The 21,570-nt window shown below is 29.0% G+C and overlaps 1 protein-coding gene across 2 annotated transcripts in view; it reads left to right on the top strand.

Annotated features, from left to right (window-relative positions):
• The window catches only part of LOC107436844 (cGMP-inhibited 3',5'-cyclic phosphodiesterase 3A), a 605,033-nt gene that overhangs the window by 456,528 nt on the left and 126,935 nt on the right, over positions 1–21,570 (top strand). For both annotated transcript variants that reach the window (XM_087165512.1, XM_016048661.4), the window contains exons 4-5: positions 571–763; positions 12,675–13,031. In XM_087165512.1, coding sequence (XP_087021638.1) covers positions 571–763; positions 12,675–13,031 — 550 coding nt within the window. The remainder of the gene's footprint in view (positions 1–570; positions 764–12,674; positions 13,032–21,570) is intronic.

Raw genomic sequence — 21,570 nt, 5'->3', positions numbered from 1 at the left:
TAAAATCACATGACTACGGAGTTGAACATTGGTAATCATAAGCTCAAAACTGGCTTTTCAACGATGGTAATAAAATATATCTATGAAAAAAACTTCCTTGCTTAACAATAGAGAAAACGGATCTGATTATTTGGTCTGTTGTGAATCTAAGTTTCTTGTAGAAATCACTCCCAGAAATAAATTAATATATACAAATTTTCTACATAAAAATAAATTTATGAGTAATGTTTAGATTTTCATATCTATCATTTACAATAAAGAAATATGTCATATTTCATTAAAATGGATCGATTGAAAGTTTTTTTTATCATAAGTGAAAAACACATTAACAGAAAGATAGTTAAGAACAAGGATTTGACATGTGATAATTCTTAGCTCAAAATTTATATGTTTTTTATTTTATTTCTACTAATATTTTTAGTCAAGAGTTGTTGAACTTTCTCTTATTATTTTTAAACAGTTTAGGTTTTTTTAAAATCAAAGCTCTCTTGTATATTCTTAATTTTTCGATCAAATTTCATACTTTGTTTTAAATCGCTAAGATTTATTTTGTTGTTTACCTTCCTGTAGTCGTTCGCAACATGTATCAATACCAGCGTGTTCCAAAGGTCGTTCCTACTCCACTACTTCAATCCCGTCTAGTGCATTTGGGGGTAGACGGAATTCTCGAGATCGAAAAACAGTATGCAGTCTTCATCCTTTGACATCAGCAGAGATAGAAGCCTTTCATGAAGCTCATTCACAAAGTGAAGATGATTTGCGAGTAAGTGGTGTTTCTATATAAATTATAAATGTTTAGAATAATATTAATTCAGCAGTGGATGAACTGAAATTTGTTGAAAGGAATTAAATATCGAAGCAAATTTTCACCAATTTAATGCAATGTAAGAATGGGTCTCAAACATTAGCGAGGTAAACATTTCAAGGAAAGATGGTTACTCTACTATAATGTATGTAGGAACAGCTATGTGAATATTTCTGAAATCTCGCGCTCCATTCAGAATTACTAAACTGAGTTGTTGCTTAGCAAACAATTTTTCTTAAATTAAAATAATTTTAACAATTTAAATTTCCCACACATGATAAAAAAGAAAGAAATTAAGAACAGAAATGACAGCATTAAATTAAATACTATTTCATATAAAATTTGATTTATTCTTAGTTATTTGCTATTAAGGCTACAGTGGACCCTTAAAATGGTAAAAATTGATGAAAATATCAAAAAAAAATTTTTAATGTTTTTGATTGCTTTCTTGCTTGTTTTATAAGCTGAAATCATTTTTTTCATTGTTGATCATTTTTTGATGAATTATAAGCTAGTTTCGTTTTCCAATCGGGATGCCACGCCCCCTTTCATTTGATACTGAAAACGAAACTAAATAGCAAATGCGTTTTTACCAACCAAAAAGATAAATTTTTTCAGAGGATATTTGAATTATTATTACACTGATGAAACTTTTATTGGCAAAAGTATTTATTAACTGTATCTGTGATTGTTCATTATCGCTCATTGTTTGTTGACATTTCAAATTCGTTAGATTTTCGAATTGTTTTATCATTCTTCAAATACAAAACAGCTTTTTTCAAAGCTAATTACTGTTTATTACGCTTTTATTTTGGTTTTAATTGTTTTGTTAGATTTGTTATTACGTTTTCATCGTTAATTACTTGTTTTTTTTTAATTTTTATAACGACTTTCGTTGTTTTTTCTCTGGTTGTTTTGATTTTCATCGATTCATCAGCTATGGATTTGGTGTCTTCAAAGAGGAAAAAAATAAAAGGACGCCCTTCAAAAAGACGAAAGGCTCTTGCAGAGATTGTGTTTACATCATCTTATAAGTGTTATTTGCTACCTCTTAGAACATAGTTTTTCAAAAGGAAAAATATTGGCTATGTGCTGTTCGTCGAAAAAATAAAATAAAATAAACGCCAAGATAGCTTATACCTGGAGAACATACTTTACAGTTTTGTTAAATTGCTTTTGATTGTTTTTTGTATATAGAAAACAGATTTTATTTTCCGTATGCTTACATTTTGTCTTTTTGGAGGTTATAAAAATATATTTTGTGTGCACCAATGTTCATGAGTATGTTTCTTCTGTATGTTCACGACAAGTTATGCTCACGAATATCATGCACGATGAAAAATTAAATGCCATTTTTATCTTCGCAAGGTTTATTCTTTTTATTTATTTCTTATATTAGCTAATATAAATGAAATAGTAACATGTTATATCTTTTCGTCATAAAATAATGAAACTTTTACTACTGATTATAGGAATAATTTAAAGAAAATATTAATTTTGAGCAAAAAATCACTTTTTCTCAATATGGATTTTTTTCTAATTTTTGAAACTTTCAAACGTTCCAGGAGCATTAATTTTCTAGATATAGTTTTGAAGCTTTGTCAACAGTTACTTAATTATATATTAAGTATTTCTGTGCATTGTTTTTTTATAATAATTAGTATTTGAAAGAAATTGAGAACTGAAAAAAGAATTTTTTTAATTTTTTTTTCAAAATTTTTGTATGTAATGAAAAATTATCTCCTGCTACTTAAACCATCAAAATTACTCACAAATTCAATGCATACGTTTGTTTCTATGTCTATAACGAGCAACATAAAAAAGTTTCGAAGAAAAATTTTGAAAATTAAGCCGTCTGGAACATTTTAAAATTTGACAACTTTTAAATTTTAAAAGTTTTATAACTTAAAAAATTAAGAAGATAATTTTAAAAAAATTTAGGAATTTATTTATTATAATCTAAATAAGTTATTCTGCGATTTTCAGAAAATTTGGTTAAAAATTCCAAAATTTGATTTTTTAAGTCCACTGTAGCCTTAAACAATTATTATTTCAATATATATTATGAAATATTTTGATTTAATTTATCTAAAAAAATGTGCCAAATTTGGAGAAATATTATTTTTGCCTCGAATTTATCCCCAATTGTTTTCAATTTTTTCACGCATTTTTAATTAATTTCAATAATTGTTACATTCCATTCAGTTATTAAACTGAATTTAAGCAAGTGTCTTAAGCGTACAAACTGATAGTATTAATGGCACAAACATTGAACCTAGAGTGCTTTAAAATGGTGAATGGTTAGCTTAAAAAGTTAGAGGTATCCCAGATTTAATTCTCCTGTTATGGACCTAAGCTGTGAGAATTTCGAATGATTATAAACTCTTTCAGTATTGGACAAAACGTTATCTCTTTCAGTAATCACAAAACGTTAATCGAACAGAGTGTAATATTACCTACACATACATTGGATCTAGATTGTTCCAAAATGTTGAATGATTTATCTATGGTGAAATGGTTAAGTTATGGTAAATAATTAGAGTGCTCCTGGATTGAATTCTCTTATTATAAATTTGAACTATCAATTTTTGGAATGCTTAAAACTATTTCAATGTCTGGCCAATCACAAAATTCAGATCAAGGCTCTCGGTATTAACATTGTAGTTAGTTTGCTGCAAAATGGTGAAAGATTTACCTAAATAATTTGAGTATTCCTGGAAGGGATTCTCTTACTTTTAAACCAATATATAAGATTTTCGAAAGATGAAAACTCCTTTAAGATTGTTCAAATCGTAATCTGCCATGTTGTTTAGGTTTTGTATATTATATATATATATATATATATATATATATATATATATATATATATATATATATATATATATATATATATATATATATATATATATATAATATCCAAAATGCCATGTTTAAGAGAAGTAGGTGACTAAAAAGATATAACATTTTATGAAAAAGTACCGAATGTATATTTTTTATGTTTACTATATTTAAGGGAATAGTTCTTGGTAAGTTAACTTTACTGTCTACTGAAATTTCTTTTATAGCTTTTCCAAACATAAATAATGCTGTAATTCACTTTGAACGTTCTCTTATTTACATTGCCTGAAAGCATGCAGACTCATTTATTGAAGAGTCCCTATATTTTCGTTCCATTGTTTGCCTATGAAATAAACTTAAGAGACATACCATTGCCCCATCGTCTAAATATTTTTCCCTACATGTCTGCTGAGATCTCAAAATAGGGCATAAAACAAAACTCCATGGGGTTGTTTTTTTGTGCAATAGAGAATGCTGGAATCCTTTTTGAAAATGAATAATATTTTTTTTTCGTTTCATTTTATATTTTTATTAATATTTAATGAGTTTTGAATATTGTCCTTCTTGTCACATGATTGATATAGAATTAACCCGAATGATACAAGGGTCATATTTTCCTGTATATTGAGTAAATTGGTTTTAAAAAAAATTTTTATTTAAAAATAAATTTTAATAGTTAAAATGTGAAAAAATTATATTTTTTTGACGACTTCTTCTCTAAAAAAATTTAAATTATCACTGCAAAAGAAATTTTTTTAATGTGTTAATGTGTTTTATAATAACGATAAAAGATTATAAATTTATTTGAAAAATAACTATTTGAATTTAGATAATGTGTTGGATTAAGTGTCTTATTATTCCTTATGCAATATTTTAGAACAGTAAGCAAGAATTTCATATTTAATTAACTATTATATAAATTAAATACTTAAAAAAATGCCATGAATTCTAAATGTTTGAAATATATTCAGTTCATTTTTTCTAGTAGAGTGTTTTGTAAATACTTTTGAAAAATCTTTAAAAGTTTAAAAATGATTTACTAGGCTCTAATCTATTGTTCTCTAAAAAGGAAAAGCTATAAAAAAACGCGTGAAAAGAATAGTGTTAATGTTTTTTCCTTCTTTCTTTTAAGGCTAAGAAAAAAAAATTTTGAAAGTCTTACGATTTCAATTGTAACCCATAGTTTTGTAGGTGTAAAAACATGTTCCTCATTATTTTTTATACTGTTTGAGAAGAACTTTGCCAATTATTTTTATTCATGAATCATTATAGTTTGGCTTTAGAAATATTCTTGGAATCCATAGTTACTCTTGATAAAAAAAAGTTTTCATAGCTGATATTTTTAGGAATCTTTCAAATGATATCATAGATTACTGTAAGCATAATTGGATTATACAGAGAGTAGCAAATTATGGAAGTTTGAAGTATATGATAAATAAGAATTATTCAGAATAAAGCTGTTACAAGATTATTATTTAAAAAAATATATCTGTGCTTGTCAGGAAAACATTATAACATCTTAAACAGCATAGACCAGACTTAAAAGGGATTGAAAATAAAATATTTCGCTTTGATTCTTACTTATTCCATGATATACAGAGAATTAACTTTCCTATTTAATAATTTCTCCTCTTGCTTAATTGTTAACTATAAAATACGCTTAAGTAGATACTTTAGATAGCAAAACTTTGATGCCTTAACACCAAAATTTAATAAACAGCATAACTAATTGCATGTACGATAAGAATTTTTCTGTTTTTTTTTTAAACGGCTCTGCCTAATGTAAAAATGTACCACAAATCAACTTTATGTTCCAAAATAATTTTTATCAAGTCAAAATAGAAAAAATAATTCTTAGAAGCTATTTTTTGTTAAAGAAATAACTCTTATCTTTATTTTTACAAGCGGTAAATTTATAAAAGCTTTATTTGCTGTTGTTTTAATTCTTAGAAAAAGTACATACTTTAAAACTGAGTAATGATTTGTGTTGTTTTAACTTTACAGTGCCTAATTTTTATTTTCCGTTATTTTATTTTTGCTTCAAATCAAATTTAGTTAATTTTATTGAAAGTAAAATTTTATCTCTGCATTTTCAGAAATCTCTAAAAAACATTTTTCATGTTTTGATAAGATTAATTTTCTATATCTAGCATTGTCATTTAAACTATATACTTTGTAAGAAAATTCTTTTTAAATGCAATATTGTCTAGTATTTAGATATTTTTTATTCTCTTTATGGGAAATAATTTAGTTTTGATTTTTTTAAGTAAATTGTACAAAAATCTAACTACATAAAATTTCTTAGCTTCTAGTAGGGATTTACATATCCTCCTTTTATTTTCTAAAATTACACTTTTCCTTAGATGCTATAACATGAACAATATGAACTTCATACGTTGAGTCTTATGTTTTAATACTTCTAAACTGCCTTGACCAATTAAAAAACATTTTGACTCAAAATAAATAGCATAAAATTATACCTGGCTCCATCAGATACAATTACGGATGTAATAATTTTCTATTAATATAACTTGATATTTTTCGTGTTCTGTATAATACACTCTATAACAAAAAAATCGACGCACCAAGAACGCACTAAGACGCGCAAAATCGATGCTCGATCAGGCTGGAATGATGCCGACTGGGGACGGATAGTCTTTGGTGACGAATCCCGCTTCCAACTGTGTCCTGATGATCATCGAAGACGTGTTTGGAGACGCACAGGGCAGAGGGGGGATCCTGCCTTCACTATTACACGCCACACCGGCCCTCAACAAGGCATTATGGTCTGGGGTGCCATTTCCTTTGACAGCCGGACCCCTTTTGTCGTCATTAGAGGTACACTTACTGCACAGCGGTACGTCGACGACATCCTATGACCTTTTTTGCTACCGTTCCTCTTGCAGCGCCTTGGGCTGGTTTTTTAGCAGGCAATACCAGACCACATACGGCAAGTGTTGCTATGAACTGTCTGCAATCTTGTCAAACTCTTCCTCGGCCTGCCAGATCACAAGATCTCTCTCCCATCGAGCATGTCTGGGACATGATGGGAAGGCGATTGCATCTGGCACGGAATGTTGATGACCTCGTTCGACAATTGGATCGAATTTGGCAGGAAATACCGCACGAGACCATCCGGGAGCCTTATCGGTCTATGCCACGCCGTGTGGCAGTTTGTATCCAGGCTAGAGGCGCGTCAACACCTTATTGAACTTGTTACTGTAACTCTGCAATAAATTATTCAATTGTTCTCAAATTTTAATCATTTACTATTCTATACATTGTCTTCCTATCCACCGATTTTCGTTTTAATCGGACAACTCCTTCTTGGTGCGTCGATTTTTTTGTTACAGAGTGTAATTAAAAATTTAACAACACTTCTCAAAAGTCAATTGTCTAAAGCTTAATAAAGTAAGAATCTTTTAATACTTAAAATCTTGAAATAAGAAGCAAGTTGTGACTGCACCTAAAATGAGTTAAAAGTTGAAGCATCTTGAATAAAATTAAGATAACTATCAGAATTAAGCTAACTCTACTAGAATTAAGATTAAATTGAATTATAAAGTCAGTTTTATGAATAGTTTATTTCTTCATTAAAAGCGAAATCAAGAAAAAATTCTTTCAAAAAAAAATGAAATTTTAAAGCACTAAATTAAAAGTTCGAAGCAGATGTCTTCATTTTATTCGCTTTTTTTTTATTACAATTCTGATTTTCATGTACTTTTTCTTAATGCTTCATTTCAAAGATTTCACTTTCATTTCAAAAATGTCTTTTTGCAAAAGTTTTTATTTTAAATTAATGCCTCACATAATTCCTTGTTAAAAATGAGTTTTAAATTTTTACTATAAAGTAGTATTTCATTTTAATATCGATTTTGTATTATTGTTTCTTAATGCTTATCTAAATTTTTTCAACGTGTTTTATTATATCTGATTTTTATCTTCGTGATTCACAATCTTGTGTCATTTAAATGTCCATTTTAATTTTTTGTTTAACAGAAATCCTTTAAATTTTATATTATTTCTCGTTTAAATTCCTTTTGAAATTCAAGTTTTAAAACTGTCCCAACTGTCCAATTTTCAGTTTAATTGATTGTATTATATAAATCTTATTCAAATTAATGCTTTATTTGGGTGGTAAAATTATATAAATCTTTATTAAAAATTTTTAAAGGAAAAAAAAACATTATTGAAATTCGCGATTATTCTTTATTCTTTAATTAGTCTTCCAAAAAATATATTTTGTCGGAATGTTTTTCAGAGCTAGTAGACATGGAACTAATTTAAACTGCTGAAATATTATTTAATAGCTATTGTTATGAAATAACTACTTTTCGGATTGGCAAAACTGCAAAACATCTTCAAGTGCAGTTTAATAATGCTTAAATACTATCAATTAAAGCAAAGTTATAACAGATTCTAAGACCAACAGATTTTAAGTTTTTAATTGTGTTTATCTCACATTTTACACCAACTTTTCACATTTTACACCAACTTGCTTTTTAAAAAAACTTGTCTGTAATTTTTCATGAGTGTTTACGATCATAGCACATATGTCACGAACTACAGACTAAGTGAAAAAAGTGAAATTTGATTTTTTTTCTGCATATTTTTTGTAAAGAGAAGTGAGGAAATTTTTAAAAATTTGTTGTTTTTTTAATCCGTCAATCAGTAGTATATACACTTGATTTCATGATAATAGATCAAGACAAAGTTGATAGTCTTATAAATAAAATCCTCAAAGGAAACTTTTTTTACAGTGTTTAGTGTATATGCAAAAAAATTTCTTATTTTCACCAAAAAATGGCTATATAAAAATAAAATAATAATAATGATATTTTTTGGCCAGTTTAATAAGTTTTTGCATATAATAATACAAACTAGTTTTCTGTAATTTTATATTGATAAATATAAAAATGGTTGAAACTAGTCGGATACCTTAAAAGTACAAATGACTCCATATAGGATAAATGCTGAGCATGTGGTCAATTCAGATTATTCTGACCACAGACACACCTTGATGTTTAGTATAATAAAATAAATTTGAAAACATTATATTCGGGTTGAAAATAGTTTGATTTTGACTTCAAGATCTTTAAAATTGTATATTCGGGATTAAAATAGTTCGATTTGTTTTCTTATAATTAACAATATATAAAAAATATCAATTGCTTTATTTATCCACATTAACTCCTGGTCATTAAATTTGGGTGGACAATCTTTGAAGATTTTATTAAAAACTTACACATCGAAACTAGTTTGTGTATTATACAAAATCGAGTTAAATGATTAAATATTAGGAAAAAATATTAGACACGCTAAAAATAATAATTTGCAATTTTCCTTTGGGAAATTTATAAAAATGGCATGATTTACTTTTAATTTATTAAGTTATACAAATATTAAACATCAAGAAATTCCATCACATTTTGCAAGGAAATATAATACAATGAAATAATTTTCCTGTCCAGTCTATGATTTTATAAACCCTGCCTTAAAAAAAACCATCAAATTTTTATTAACTCTTTTCAACACGAGTCCTAACACAAAATCGATACTGCACGAAAGCTGTCAATTATTAAGGAAATGATCACGTGCACCCATATTTGTTCTTACAACCCTGTAACTGTCACGAATGAAAGCGAATGTAGTTTACATCATGAAAATCCACATTTAATATTACATTGTATGACACTCATGTCAATAAATCACAGTTGTCAGATTTAATCAGTCAAAAAATTTACCATCACTGCTCTATTCTCTAAAGATAATATTTATACAAGGAATAAATAATATGCATTACATCAAAATATGATTAAATGCTACCGAATTCATTTGTTATCTGCGTTCTTAAAAATTTATTTTATTATCGTCGTATTCATTCTGTTTTTATGATTTCCCTGGAGTTATGACTTGAAATGGTGTTTCAGAAGCTAATTTGCTTTACTTCATTTTATTTTTTTCGTGTTTGTTTATTCAGTTAATATTTTTACTTTATTTTTTCGCTAATATAAAATTTAAAAAGATGTTTCAACCATTATTTTATTTAGGAGCGGAATTATTTTATTAAACGTATTTTAATATTTTTCGAAACTTATTTAACCACTCGTACTAAATTCGTTTTTAATAATTTACTCATGTTAAGCTTCTTCCTACTAGCATAAAATAAAAAAATTGTATATTGAATCAATGTATTTTTTGCGAAGATTTTCCTCATAACTTTTTATCCTTTAAATTATTTTTTAGACAAAACACAGCTTTCGCTCTGAATCATTTTTATTTGTACTTTATATTTATTATTGCTTAGTTTTCTTTTTTGTTGACATCAAAGTTATTTTTTTTAAATTTATATTTCTTATTTAAAATTGATAATATGTTATTTGTGGTTTGAAAGACATTCATGGAAAATTTAATAATTTTCTAACAAATAAGCCAAAGATAAAAAGTATAAGTGCAAAATTTAGAACTTAAATTTTACTAGATTTTAAACAACATAACCGTAATTAACATCATACATTATCCCAGACGTCAAATAAAAGAAAGATTAAAAAGTGAAAGTACATTGCTTTATTGAAATTACACACATTTGCAGGCTTCAGTACTCAATTTAGACATATAAACCTTTGTCAAGTGGAAGAACAGATAGAACAATTTGATTTGATTTGTTCATTTACGTCACACTAGAGTTGCACAATGGGCTATTAGCGACGGTCTGGGAAACATCCCTGAGGATGATCCGAAGACATGCCATCACAATTTTGATCCTCTGCAGAGAGGATGGCACCCCCGCTTCGGTAGCCCGACGACCTGCACGCGAAGTCGAGCACTTTACTGTGGAACAGTTTAACGAGGACCAATACAGCACACCCTCGGTCCCTACGCAGACTGATCCAAGTGGTCACCCACCCGCACACTGACTGCAGTCGGTGATGCTTGACTTCGGTGAACTGCTGGGAACCGTGTCTTAACGATCAGTCCACTGCGGGACAGAACAATTTGAAGAAAGATGATGAAGATGATGAAGAAGACTTCCAGGCTGGATTCGAACCAGCTACTTCCACGCCTTGCACAGCATTTATCGGGCGATACCACTCTGCCAGGGAGGTCCCAAACGAAAGAACAAACTTTTGCAATAGTATATATTATATATATATATATTTCATCAATTTGAATTCAGTTCGTTTCAGATATAGAAGCTTACAGAGTCGACAGGAACAAATGAACTATGGTGCTTAAATGTACAGTGCGCAAAATAAGTACAACCCTGAATAACCTTTGATCTAATGATTAGATTTTCATGTTCTGGGACTCAATCATAAAGGTTTGAAGGGATGATCTGAAATTTGCTAATTAATTAGTAACGAAATTTTAAGTTACGAAATCAGACACAAAAACATACTTTCTCTAAATAAGCATAGCTTTTTTCAACGGATTCGAATTTCTGATCCTCAAAATATAGGGGATTGCCACAATCTGGGAAATAAGATCCCCACACCTTAGTAAGGAGAGCTATCCAAAGTTTGAACCCCTTAATGTTAATTTTACTTTCAGCGTATTTTGCCATATCTAGAGATATTTTTAAGATAAATTAAAAGAATAAGATAAGATAAAAACCCAATTATAAAATTCGTTTATCCAAAGATAATTCCATGCAAAAAGTAAATTTTAGAAAATATATTTATTATTATTTTATTAAATAATGGTCTAAAAAATTTGAATTGCAGGATATACAAATTTTTACATCATTTTAAAATATGCAATGGCAGAATACGAAATTTGGGCGAAAGCTGTCGAATCGAATTTTAAAGAAGTCGTATTAAAATTCAATTTCTCCCGAACTATTCAACTGATTTCCTTCAAATTTGGTATTTTGCCATGTAAAATTTTATGCTCTAAAGTGATATAAAAATTGTATACCTTACAATTCAAAAAATTTTCGACTAGTAATAACTAAAATAACAAAAAAATAAGTATTTACTAAAATTTGTTTTCAGAATGGAATTGCCTTTGGTTAAAGAAATTCTATAATTGTGCGCAAAATTTTTTCAATTCGATAAAAAAGTTCTCGAGATTTTGCGAAATACACAGAAGCAAAAAATAACATTAAGGTTTCCAATTTTTGATTTGCTTGTCTGGCCAAATGATGTTGACCATAATCCCTAGGTTGAGCTATCCTTTATATTTTGGGGGTAAGAAATCCGAATCTGTTAAACAAAAGGTATGTTTATTAAGATTCTCGTTTTTTTGTCTGATTTCGTAACTTGAAATATTGTCTGCACTAATTAATTAGCATCTTTGAAGTCACCCTCTCGAACTCTTAAGAATGAGTTTTAGAACGTGAAGATCCGATCATTAGATCAAAAGTTATTCAGGGTGATCCTTTTTTTTATTTTTTGTTTATTTACTTATTTTGGTTTGTTGCATGTTGTATATTTCTAATTCCACCACAGAATGTTTGGTCCTTGAACGCAGTTTGTCATTAATTCTATCACAGAATTCAGTCTTTGAACCTAGTTGTCTTTGATTCCAACTCAGAATTTTGATCCTTGAACTTGTCGTTGATTTCATCTCAAAATTTTCAGTTCTTCAATAGCAGTTTTGAGCAGTTTCTGTTAAAGCTTTAACAAATAGTAATTATTCTAGACGTTTGTTACACTTTTGAAATATATTATTATGTTTAGATAGATTCTAAACCACTAAAACCTCATTCTGAAAAGTAATGTTACGATCAAATGAAAGATACTTACTTCTATTCAAAAGTAATAAAACTGACTCTTCAGTTAGAAACACCGTTAATTAGTGAATTTCAAACATCAAACAACTTCTAGGGCTTGCTTAAACAATTTTCGTCAACTGTAGAAAATACTTTTGTTCGATAGATAATTTAAGAGCTTTTCGCAAGCCTTTGATCCCATCTCCAGGGGTAAAGTAAAGCAAAACCAAAATTAACATCTTTCCTTCTGTGCAATTATTTTAGATTTGTTACAATCCCCATTCCTTAAAACCTTGTTTCTTTTATTTATTTTAAAAGATCTTTCAACGGAGAATTGTGATAAGAGGTGAGACGGATGCTGAGACGACAGAAGACGATGAGGAAGGAGGACAGACTCTTCCGCCTCTACCCTGCATCCGTAAAGCCTTGAGAGGTGAGGGAATCATCTCTTCGGATTATGAGAGCAGCAATGAATCTCCTGTCAGCAGCGAGAACAATGACCTCCTCTCTGTTGACAGCCACTTACCGAAGTCCCTAGCAGTTCAGACAGCCAATCAAGACATCAACCGGTGCACTTTATGCGGAGGAAAGACGAAACACGGTGTCACCATCGAAACTTCTTCTAAGAGTCCGATTGTGGAAGAGACTTCTCCCAAAATACCAGATATCAGAGAAGTAAGTGTGCCACACTATATAATATAAATTATATGATATCGAGACACATCATACACTAAGAAAAAAAAAGTATTGCCGGAAATCCTGGAAAATTGTAGAATTTAGCGTGTTTCTGGCTCTATGTGAACACCAAAAAGCTCGATCATTTTTACAGGCGAGCTTTGGTAATGATTTTGGAAACTTTAACAATAAAATATTGTTTTGTAAAATGTTTGAAAATTTGATAAATGCTGAAAAATTTCGTAATTTTATCATGATACCTTAGAACATGGCATAAAAGGTATTTATTTGGCTAAATTTAATTTTCAGTTTTGTATTCTTACAAAATGTGTGATAATAAGAACTATAATTTGGAAAACCGAAATTACCGGTAAACATTTTGAATATATGAACGAGAAAATTACTAAAGGAATGGTTTAAATATCGTATATTTTAATTTTGTTACCAGAATTATATTTTTTTCACCAAAACTGTTTTACCACAGAGTACGGATTTCTTACCAGAATTATTTTCTCTATGTATTATGACTGTATATACCGTAATTGTATTCATCACGATTAAGATTAAAATCATATTTCCTCAAATACTCCTTAGAAAATTGTGATGCATTTTGGCAGGATTTGAAATAAATAAATTGCAAGAGTGAGTTAGGATTTGTCACACGAAGGCAATTATTAACCACAACGCAAATTGCTATATATCTAATCAGCTATTTATGTGAGTGTGTTTTTTAATAAAACTAAATATCGTTACCGCATTTTCGTATTGAAATGAGACTATGCAGACAATATGGAGCATATTAAATTTAAAATGTTTTATTAAGTGCCCTTTTAAAATTGTCCACGTAAAATCGTGAAGCTTTCGAGTTACGATGAAAATAAGCAAAACGCAAAAGAAGATTGGAAGTTGTTAGGGATTGGCAGTGTATAATGAAGCATGTAATAAATCATAATCAGTCAGCCAATAAGATTTATTTCGCTAATGAAAGTAAATATTGTTTCAAAACGTTAATTTTGTAAATAATTGTGTGTTAATGTACGTTACAACGGTATGACTCGCTCGTCAAGTATATTAATATAAATGCAACCCTACCTCTAAATGCCCATTCAAATGCAATGCTTCGCAGAATATCATAGCGGTATGAGTTAAATTGGAAATAAGTAAGATACAGAATAAAGTTGAAAATATGCAAATGAAGTTGAAAATATGCAAATGAAGTTGAAAATATGCAAATGAAGTTTATGTTTATTCAGCCAGCCAATAGTGATATATTTTTCAAAGAAGCAAAATGTTATTACTATACTTTCATTGCTCAATGTGACTTTACAAAATGGCAAAAAAAAACTCTCATAGAGTAAATTGAAATGTAAAACACTCTATAAAATCCTCTTCATAAACTACGTAGAACATTGTGTTCTTCAAGTTACATTCGAAACAAATTGAAATGATGCGAAAATTGACAATTCTCAAATGGAATGTAAGATCCATCAAAGTTTTCGTTTATCAGTAAACGTATAGTAGTTTTTTCCTTACTTAGTTGCTTAGACTAGTTGACGTTACCATTCTTTACTTACGCAATCAATTTTACGAATTAAATTAATTGCATGTCAGGCGTTTAAAGTGATTTATCGAAATTAAAATGAGTCAATTCTTGAAAAGTAGATAGTATTACCTATACTATATTGAAATGAAATGTTTGTAAGAATAAGGAAAGTTATATACCAAGTAGATAGTTTTATGCATACAATATTGAAATTAAATGTTTGTAAGAATAAGAAAAGTATATACCAAGTAGATAGTTTTATGTATACAATATTGAAATTAAATTTTTGTAAGAATAAGAAAAGTATATACTAAGTAGATAGTTTTAAGTCTACAATATTGGAAATAAAAATTTATAAGAATAAGGAAAGTATATACTAAATAGATAGTTTTATGTGTACAATATTGAAAATAAATGTTTGTAAGAATAAGGAAAGTACATACTATACGTTGTGGTACTAGATGTTAAGTAAGAATTGACATCTTAGATCAAAATATTTGTTCTTATACGTCTCAACAGCAAATAAAATATTTTTGATGCGCTTCTAAAGTTTTACATGCGTGAAATTTACGCTTACTCGAGCAAAGTTTTTTAAACAAAAATAATGCATAACATAATCACTGTTAAAAAAATGTATGGTATTGAACATTTGGATTATTTTAATACATGGACACTTAACATCTCAGAACAACCAATATCATTTTTTTAAAAGAATAATTAGTAAATAAATATAAAAGTGTTTTGCACTAGCAAAGTTTTATAATTTAGGTAGATGATATTCTGAAACTAGATAACCATATTTTTATATGCAAAATTCAATTTTTAATAGTAGTAATATGTAAGATAATTTTTATTTTTAACAACAATATTACTTAATAATTTAATAAGGCAATAGCTGACGCTAACAATAGTCCCCGCTTACCTGTATCTCAATATGAAATAAATCTAAAATAAAAATGAATTCGAATATTCTTGAAAACGTGATTATAATCTCACATAATACCCTTTTATTATTTTCAATGTTCTCCTCTAAACGGGCTCCAGTTGCATTCCATGTCAAGTGAAACAGGACATTCGTAAAAAATGAAATTCCTCGCTTCAATGGAAGATCTTTAGAAATAGAACATTCATTTTATTCGAAGTTTTCAGTTTAGGGAGTCTTCTGTTTTTATTATTCTTATGTCTGACTGATAGTAAATGAGTTCCTAAACGTTCTTTTCTTTGTTTTGTGTCGTCGATACTTAAAAGACTGAAAGACAAAAAAAAGAAGAAAAAAATTGCCTGAAACAGGCTATATTTTCCGAAGCGAAATAAGAATAAGTTTGCCTTCGGGTGTTCAAAATCATAAGATTTAGTATTCACATTTCTACATTCACATTTCAAGCTAAGGGAAAAATGGCAAAAATATTCAGAGAAACTTGAATATCGCATAGAAAAAATTTTCAAGGGGGATTGAATTCTTTGTTCCAGAACTTCTGATCTCATTTTACTTTCTATGTTTCCAGGAGGCTTCAAATGGTGCGAACTATTTTTTGTCCTTTTTAAAAAAAAATCCAAAAAAAAGCAGAAATATTCCTTTACTCCATTTCAACGAATAAAATGTGAGAATAATACTTTTCGATATGTTATTTTTGAGTTTAGCATTTCAATTTTAACACTTCTGCAGAAAGAGATCGTATATTACTTCATATTTTTTACGTTTTCTGATATATTAAAGTAACAATATATTAAAGAAACGTACGATCTATAAAATGTATGATACAAGTTATATTCCTGTAACTTTAATGGAATAAATTACTTTAAAAAGCAATAATGCTTAAAAAATATGACGAGTTTTTCATTTTAACAAATACTTCTTTTTGTTATTTTTAAAACTCGTTTATTTCAGAAATACATAAGGCAACAAAAAAATTTTTTTGGTGCACTGTGTGTCGTATGTCACACCTAGTATGCCGTTGATTCCACCACAAAATCTTTGGTCCTTGAACATTGTTTATCATTGATTCCACTACAGAATTCAGTCGTTGAGCCTAGTTTATCGTTCATTCCACCACAAAACTTTAGGTTCTCGAACCTAGTGTTTCGGGCCAACTAGGACCACAACCGATGAGAGTCGAGGCATATTCTACGAAAGCTGGAAGCTAAGCCACGTGATAAGGATTGCGAATTCGTATTTTTTTTCCATCACAGGATGCCTAATATCACCGAGGATGCCTAATAATCTTAAAGCAATAACTGAGTTGTACGCCTTATGAAGCTGCTCTGTTCATTTAGAGAGTTACATACTTTAGCCGAGAGGGCCAATCAGTCAATCTTGTACCCGGCTGATCGGGAGTTACAACGTCAGATTTGGCACCACAATATCTCCTCCATTCCTTTAACTCATGGAGAGATTTTGGTGTTTTGAGCGCCCCACTTGAGGTACTTTATATACGTCGCACTAGAGCTGCACAATGAGCTATTGGCGACGGTCCGGGAAACATCCCTGAGGATGATCCGAAGACATGCTATCGCAATTTTGATCCTCTGCAGAAGTGATGGCTCCCCTGCTTTGGTAGCCCGACGAACTGCAAGTGAAGTCGAACCCTTTACGGTAGGAAAATTAAACGATGACGGATTACGCACTCTCTCGATCCTTACGCAGGCTGATCAAAGTGATCACCCACTCTTTAAATCTATGCTATGATGGATTTTAAATTTTTGTACCAATTTTTTGAGCCCATGCGTCCCGCAACTGTATAATTAGATTCCTTTTTTTTTTGCTACGGAGCCTATACTACGCTGAAACCACCAAGAAAGTACACCTCTATGTAGCGTCCTCCTCTTTTCACGACCACTTTTGGGAGGCACGGAATTTTTTTTCCATAGGCTTTGCGTTGAAGAAAACCTTTTGAAGACACCATCAAAACCTCACCCAGCGACCGGGAAACCTCTGCACCCAAAGCGAAAAAGGTCAAATAAGGAAACAAAAAAAGAATATCTAAACAAAAAATATTAGGAAAGCAAATAAGTAGATAAAAAAGTATTTAAAATATTTGTGTGAGGCTCTTATTTCGAGCTCTCTTTTTGACAATCTCTGAAGGAGATCTACAACCTCATGTTGCAGTCACAGTGCACTGAGACGATGCTATCGATGATTAATTTTTAGAGTAGAAAGTTTTTTTTTCAATGCCCGCCTGGGGTATGACCTACGTCATACAGGCATCTGAACGGCAGATACGTTGGCCACTTTTTTAGGGGCACCATATTAGATGGGCCAACGAGAGTTGAAAGTTAAATTAGAAAAAAAAGATATTTTAGAAAACAAATAAGCATCTTAAAAAATAAACTCTTCTCATATTTAAAGTTAATTTTTATGATATGAAATTAAACTTAATTCATTATTGCTAAACTTTATTTTTATTAAATTAATTTTTATTTAAATTAATTCATTCTTGGCAAACTTAATTCATTATTGGAAAATTTGTTTTTACACATAAATGTATCATTCCGGATCATTTTTATTGATGCTAAATTTAACTCACCTACCCGGTTTCCATGACGCCAAGTAGCATTTCCACATCAAAGAAATAGCACTGACTAAAATTAAAATCATTTGCGAAAAATCATGTAACTTCGATAACATTTTTAAGCCAGTGATCCCTAAGAACGATCAACCTCCATTAACGATAATTTTAGTTTGAAACAGAGTGTGGTCGCTTCCGCTGTATTATTTAAGTATTGATATTTTTCTTCATTGAATAGCACGTTTTTCCGTCACTATGTCAAAATAAAAATGGATAGAATGTTTATTTCCTTTCAAAATAAGAATAAAAAGTATGCTTCAAGCAGAACTTAAGCTTGATAAAGTGGCTTCAAATGCAATTTTCATAGATAGAAATAAAAGTTTATTTCTTTGGAAAAAAAATAATGCAAAATTAATTCTGCCTTTCATAAAAAATATTGTAGTTGTTAATAAGATGAAACTAAATTTTTTTCGAATTTATTATCTGTGATACGGTAATTGAAGAACACAACTTTTATAAAATTTCCTTTTTTAAGTTAGTTTTTTTTTTTAAGAAAAGGAAATACTTGAAAAAAGTGGTTTTTACGAAGCAATCGTAATGTGACAACTTATATGTTACAATTTTTTTTTCAAAATAGAAAACAAATAAGTGCCTTAATGTATTAAAAACGCGCAAGAAGCACTGCTTATTTTGTTACTTTCAAGTACTTTAATTGTTTTTATAAATATGCTAAGGTATACTGTTATGGAAACTGGGAAAGGTTAAATATTTTTATTTTTTTTTTATTCAGAAAAAAAAAATTTGTAAGCATTGATAATTATCAAAAAAAAATTTTATAATTAACGCTTTTTAAATTTATGCTGAGCACGATCATGATAATAAAATATTAAATTTATTATTAGCGCTACATATAATGAGAAAAGTTGTGCATATTTTCTAAATAAGATTTCGATAGGTTTGTTTCATTTTCACAATTTTTAAAGAAGAAGGGGAAAAAATTTCGTGTAAGCATTAGAATTTCGGTAAATAGTTTTAATAGTTTGTGGAAAAAATTTATATTCTGTAAATATTTTAAAACTTTTCAAAACATTTCAAAATTCCACTGTTTTGAAAAATATTTTAGTATTTGTAGAAATAAAAAAACTTATTTTGATGAGATTTTATTTCGTTTAATGATTTTTAAAGGAAAAATGTCAATGGCGTACGGCTTATTACGATGTTGATCGTTGAACATTCCTTCAAAAATAGTTGTTGATATTCCTTCATAAAATAAATATATCTGAAAAAAATGTTTTTTTTTTCTTAAATACTTTTTTTATACTTTTAAAACTTTATTTTTTTCAATTTTTAAAAGGTTAAAAGTGTTTAAAAAAAACTTAACAATATTACTCAAAATTAAAATATAAATTGGGCGAAATCGAATGTATATCTTTATTTTTTTTAAAAATCTGATTTTAGAAATTGAATTTCATTTGTGGAGTTTCTTTTCAATATGAATTTTTTGTTTAAATATCAATAATGAAATCAACTTAACCCGGAAAAACACGCACTTCCTAAACGAACGTTTATATACGTGGAGGTCATGGAATGAACTCAAATGAAATTCATTAATACAGAGCTAAAAACATTACAAATTTGATTGTAAACGTAACAATTTTTAGTCTCATACGTTGAATATTCATTGCTTAACTATTTGAAGCTTTTTTCCATTCTTTTTGGGATAAAATTTAATAAAACATGATAATATATACTTCTGGGATAATTATATATACATTATGTATTAGTTACGTACAAATCATCTCGAAAATATATTTAGTATGTAAATTACATTCTCGATATGATTGTTTTAATGCAAACATGAATGGAATGTATACGTTACCTTAAATAAGCGAAATCAAGAGAATGTCGACTTTTACCAGTGAATGCCAACACTCACATGTTCGAACGATCGCAATGTCAACAATCACAATGGCGAATGTCCCAAATATTTGTTATATCTGATTTGATATTAATTTATTTGGTGATATTTTTATATTTATTCGATATTTTGATATCTGCTGAGGATAGATTAGGAGAAACATCAGTGTTCGGAGTACCGGTTAAATGCATACTGGGCAGGGCACTTGCCCCGAAAAAACATTGATGTGGGATAAAAAAAAATTAAGTTAAAAATTAAGTTAAAAAAGTTAAGATGAAACGATCTCAAATTCCGGAGGAAAAAAACTTAGTAGTCGTTCCGAAATTATTTATTTCTTTGTCATTTCATGTCAACTTGTTTTAATAAGTAAAATCATTCCATTTCATTCTATTTATTAGAAAGTCTTTTCGAAATTTTTGCCCTTGACTAAAGCTACACCCGAAAATTCCATCACCTGTAGCAATGTAATTAATATATTCAATTGATTTTATGCATCATTAAATATGTTATAATTGAAATTTCTGATTATTTGCACAATTCGAGATTAAAATGAGAAAATTATCTCTACAACGTTGCATTTTAACAATGAGTTGTTTTGCCAGTGTCAGCAATCCTTTCCAATTCCTTTCGACAATTACCAATTAAATTAATTTTCACATACTACTTAAAAATGTTATTAGTGATGGGTTAGTATTTTTTTTAAATTTTAAAAGAAAAAGAATGCCAACACGTGACACATTAGTAAACTTGTAGTTATTCAAATTTAAAAAATTGGCTATTCGTTTTCTTTTTCAGATTGGCTGGGGTAATATAGTCTTATTTCCTTAGTGGCAGTCAGGAACTATAATTCATAAATTAATTTTACTCTCTCAGAAATAAAACTCTCACTTTTGATAATTCAGCAATCCTTGAGTTGTATTTCGTTGATTTCAAGAATCATTTCATCACGAAATCACTTGATTTGTGATGAAACTCGAACTCTTGAATATATGATGAAAATGTTTCCTCGACTCAAAATCTCATCTTAGTACGTTGTGGATGATTGTTAACTAGAATGACGAAGCTATAATGAAGACCAGACGATCGAAAATAAAGTGACGTAATAAGCCGACCTGGCTGTTTGGTGGTCAAGGGATTGGTCTAGTACCAGAGAGATCACGGGTTTGAATCACGCTACGGGCATGGTTGTAATTTATCTCTATGTTCTATCTATTTCTCTTGTGCTGTTGGGTTGAAATTAATCTATCTATATAGTTTCCGCGATAAAGTGATTATTAGAAACGTTAGTACAATAGGCAGTCAGAGGTTTTTTTGTTGTTTTTCTTGAAAAATAACATGACGAAATATTTCTTTAATTTTAATTTTGACGGAATTTATTTCCTTACAAAAAAGACGATAGTTATTTCATCACTGATCCAATATAACTATGGACTCGAAGCGTGTACCATCAAACGGTTTCGTCAAAAACGAAGAAAATTTCATGATATTTGAGTATCCATTTTTTTTCTAATGTAAAAAGTTAGTTTTCATAATTTTAATACAAGTTGACTAGATCAGTTAGTCAATATATTT

This window comes from Parasteatoda tepidariorum, chromosome 6 (assembly GCF_982258835.1).
Source record: "Parasteatoda tepidariorum strain Cologne lab strain chromosome 6, Ptep-v5.0, whole genome shotgun sequence".
NCBI classification, from domain to species: Eukaryota; Metazoa; Arthropoda; class Arachnida; order Araneae; family Theridiidae; genus Parasteatoda; species Parasteatoda tepidariorum.
Note: the sequence above shows the minus strand (reverse complement) of the source record. Positions and strands in the feature narration are given on the sequence as shown.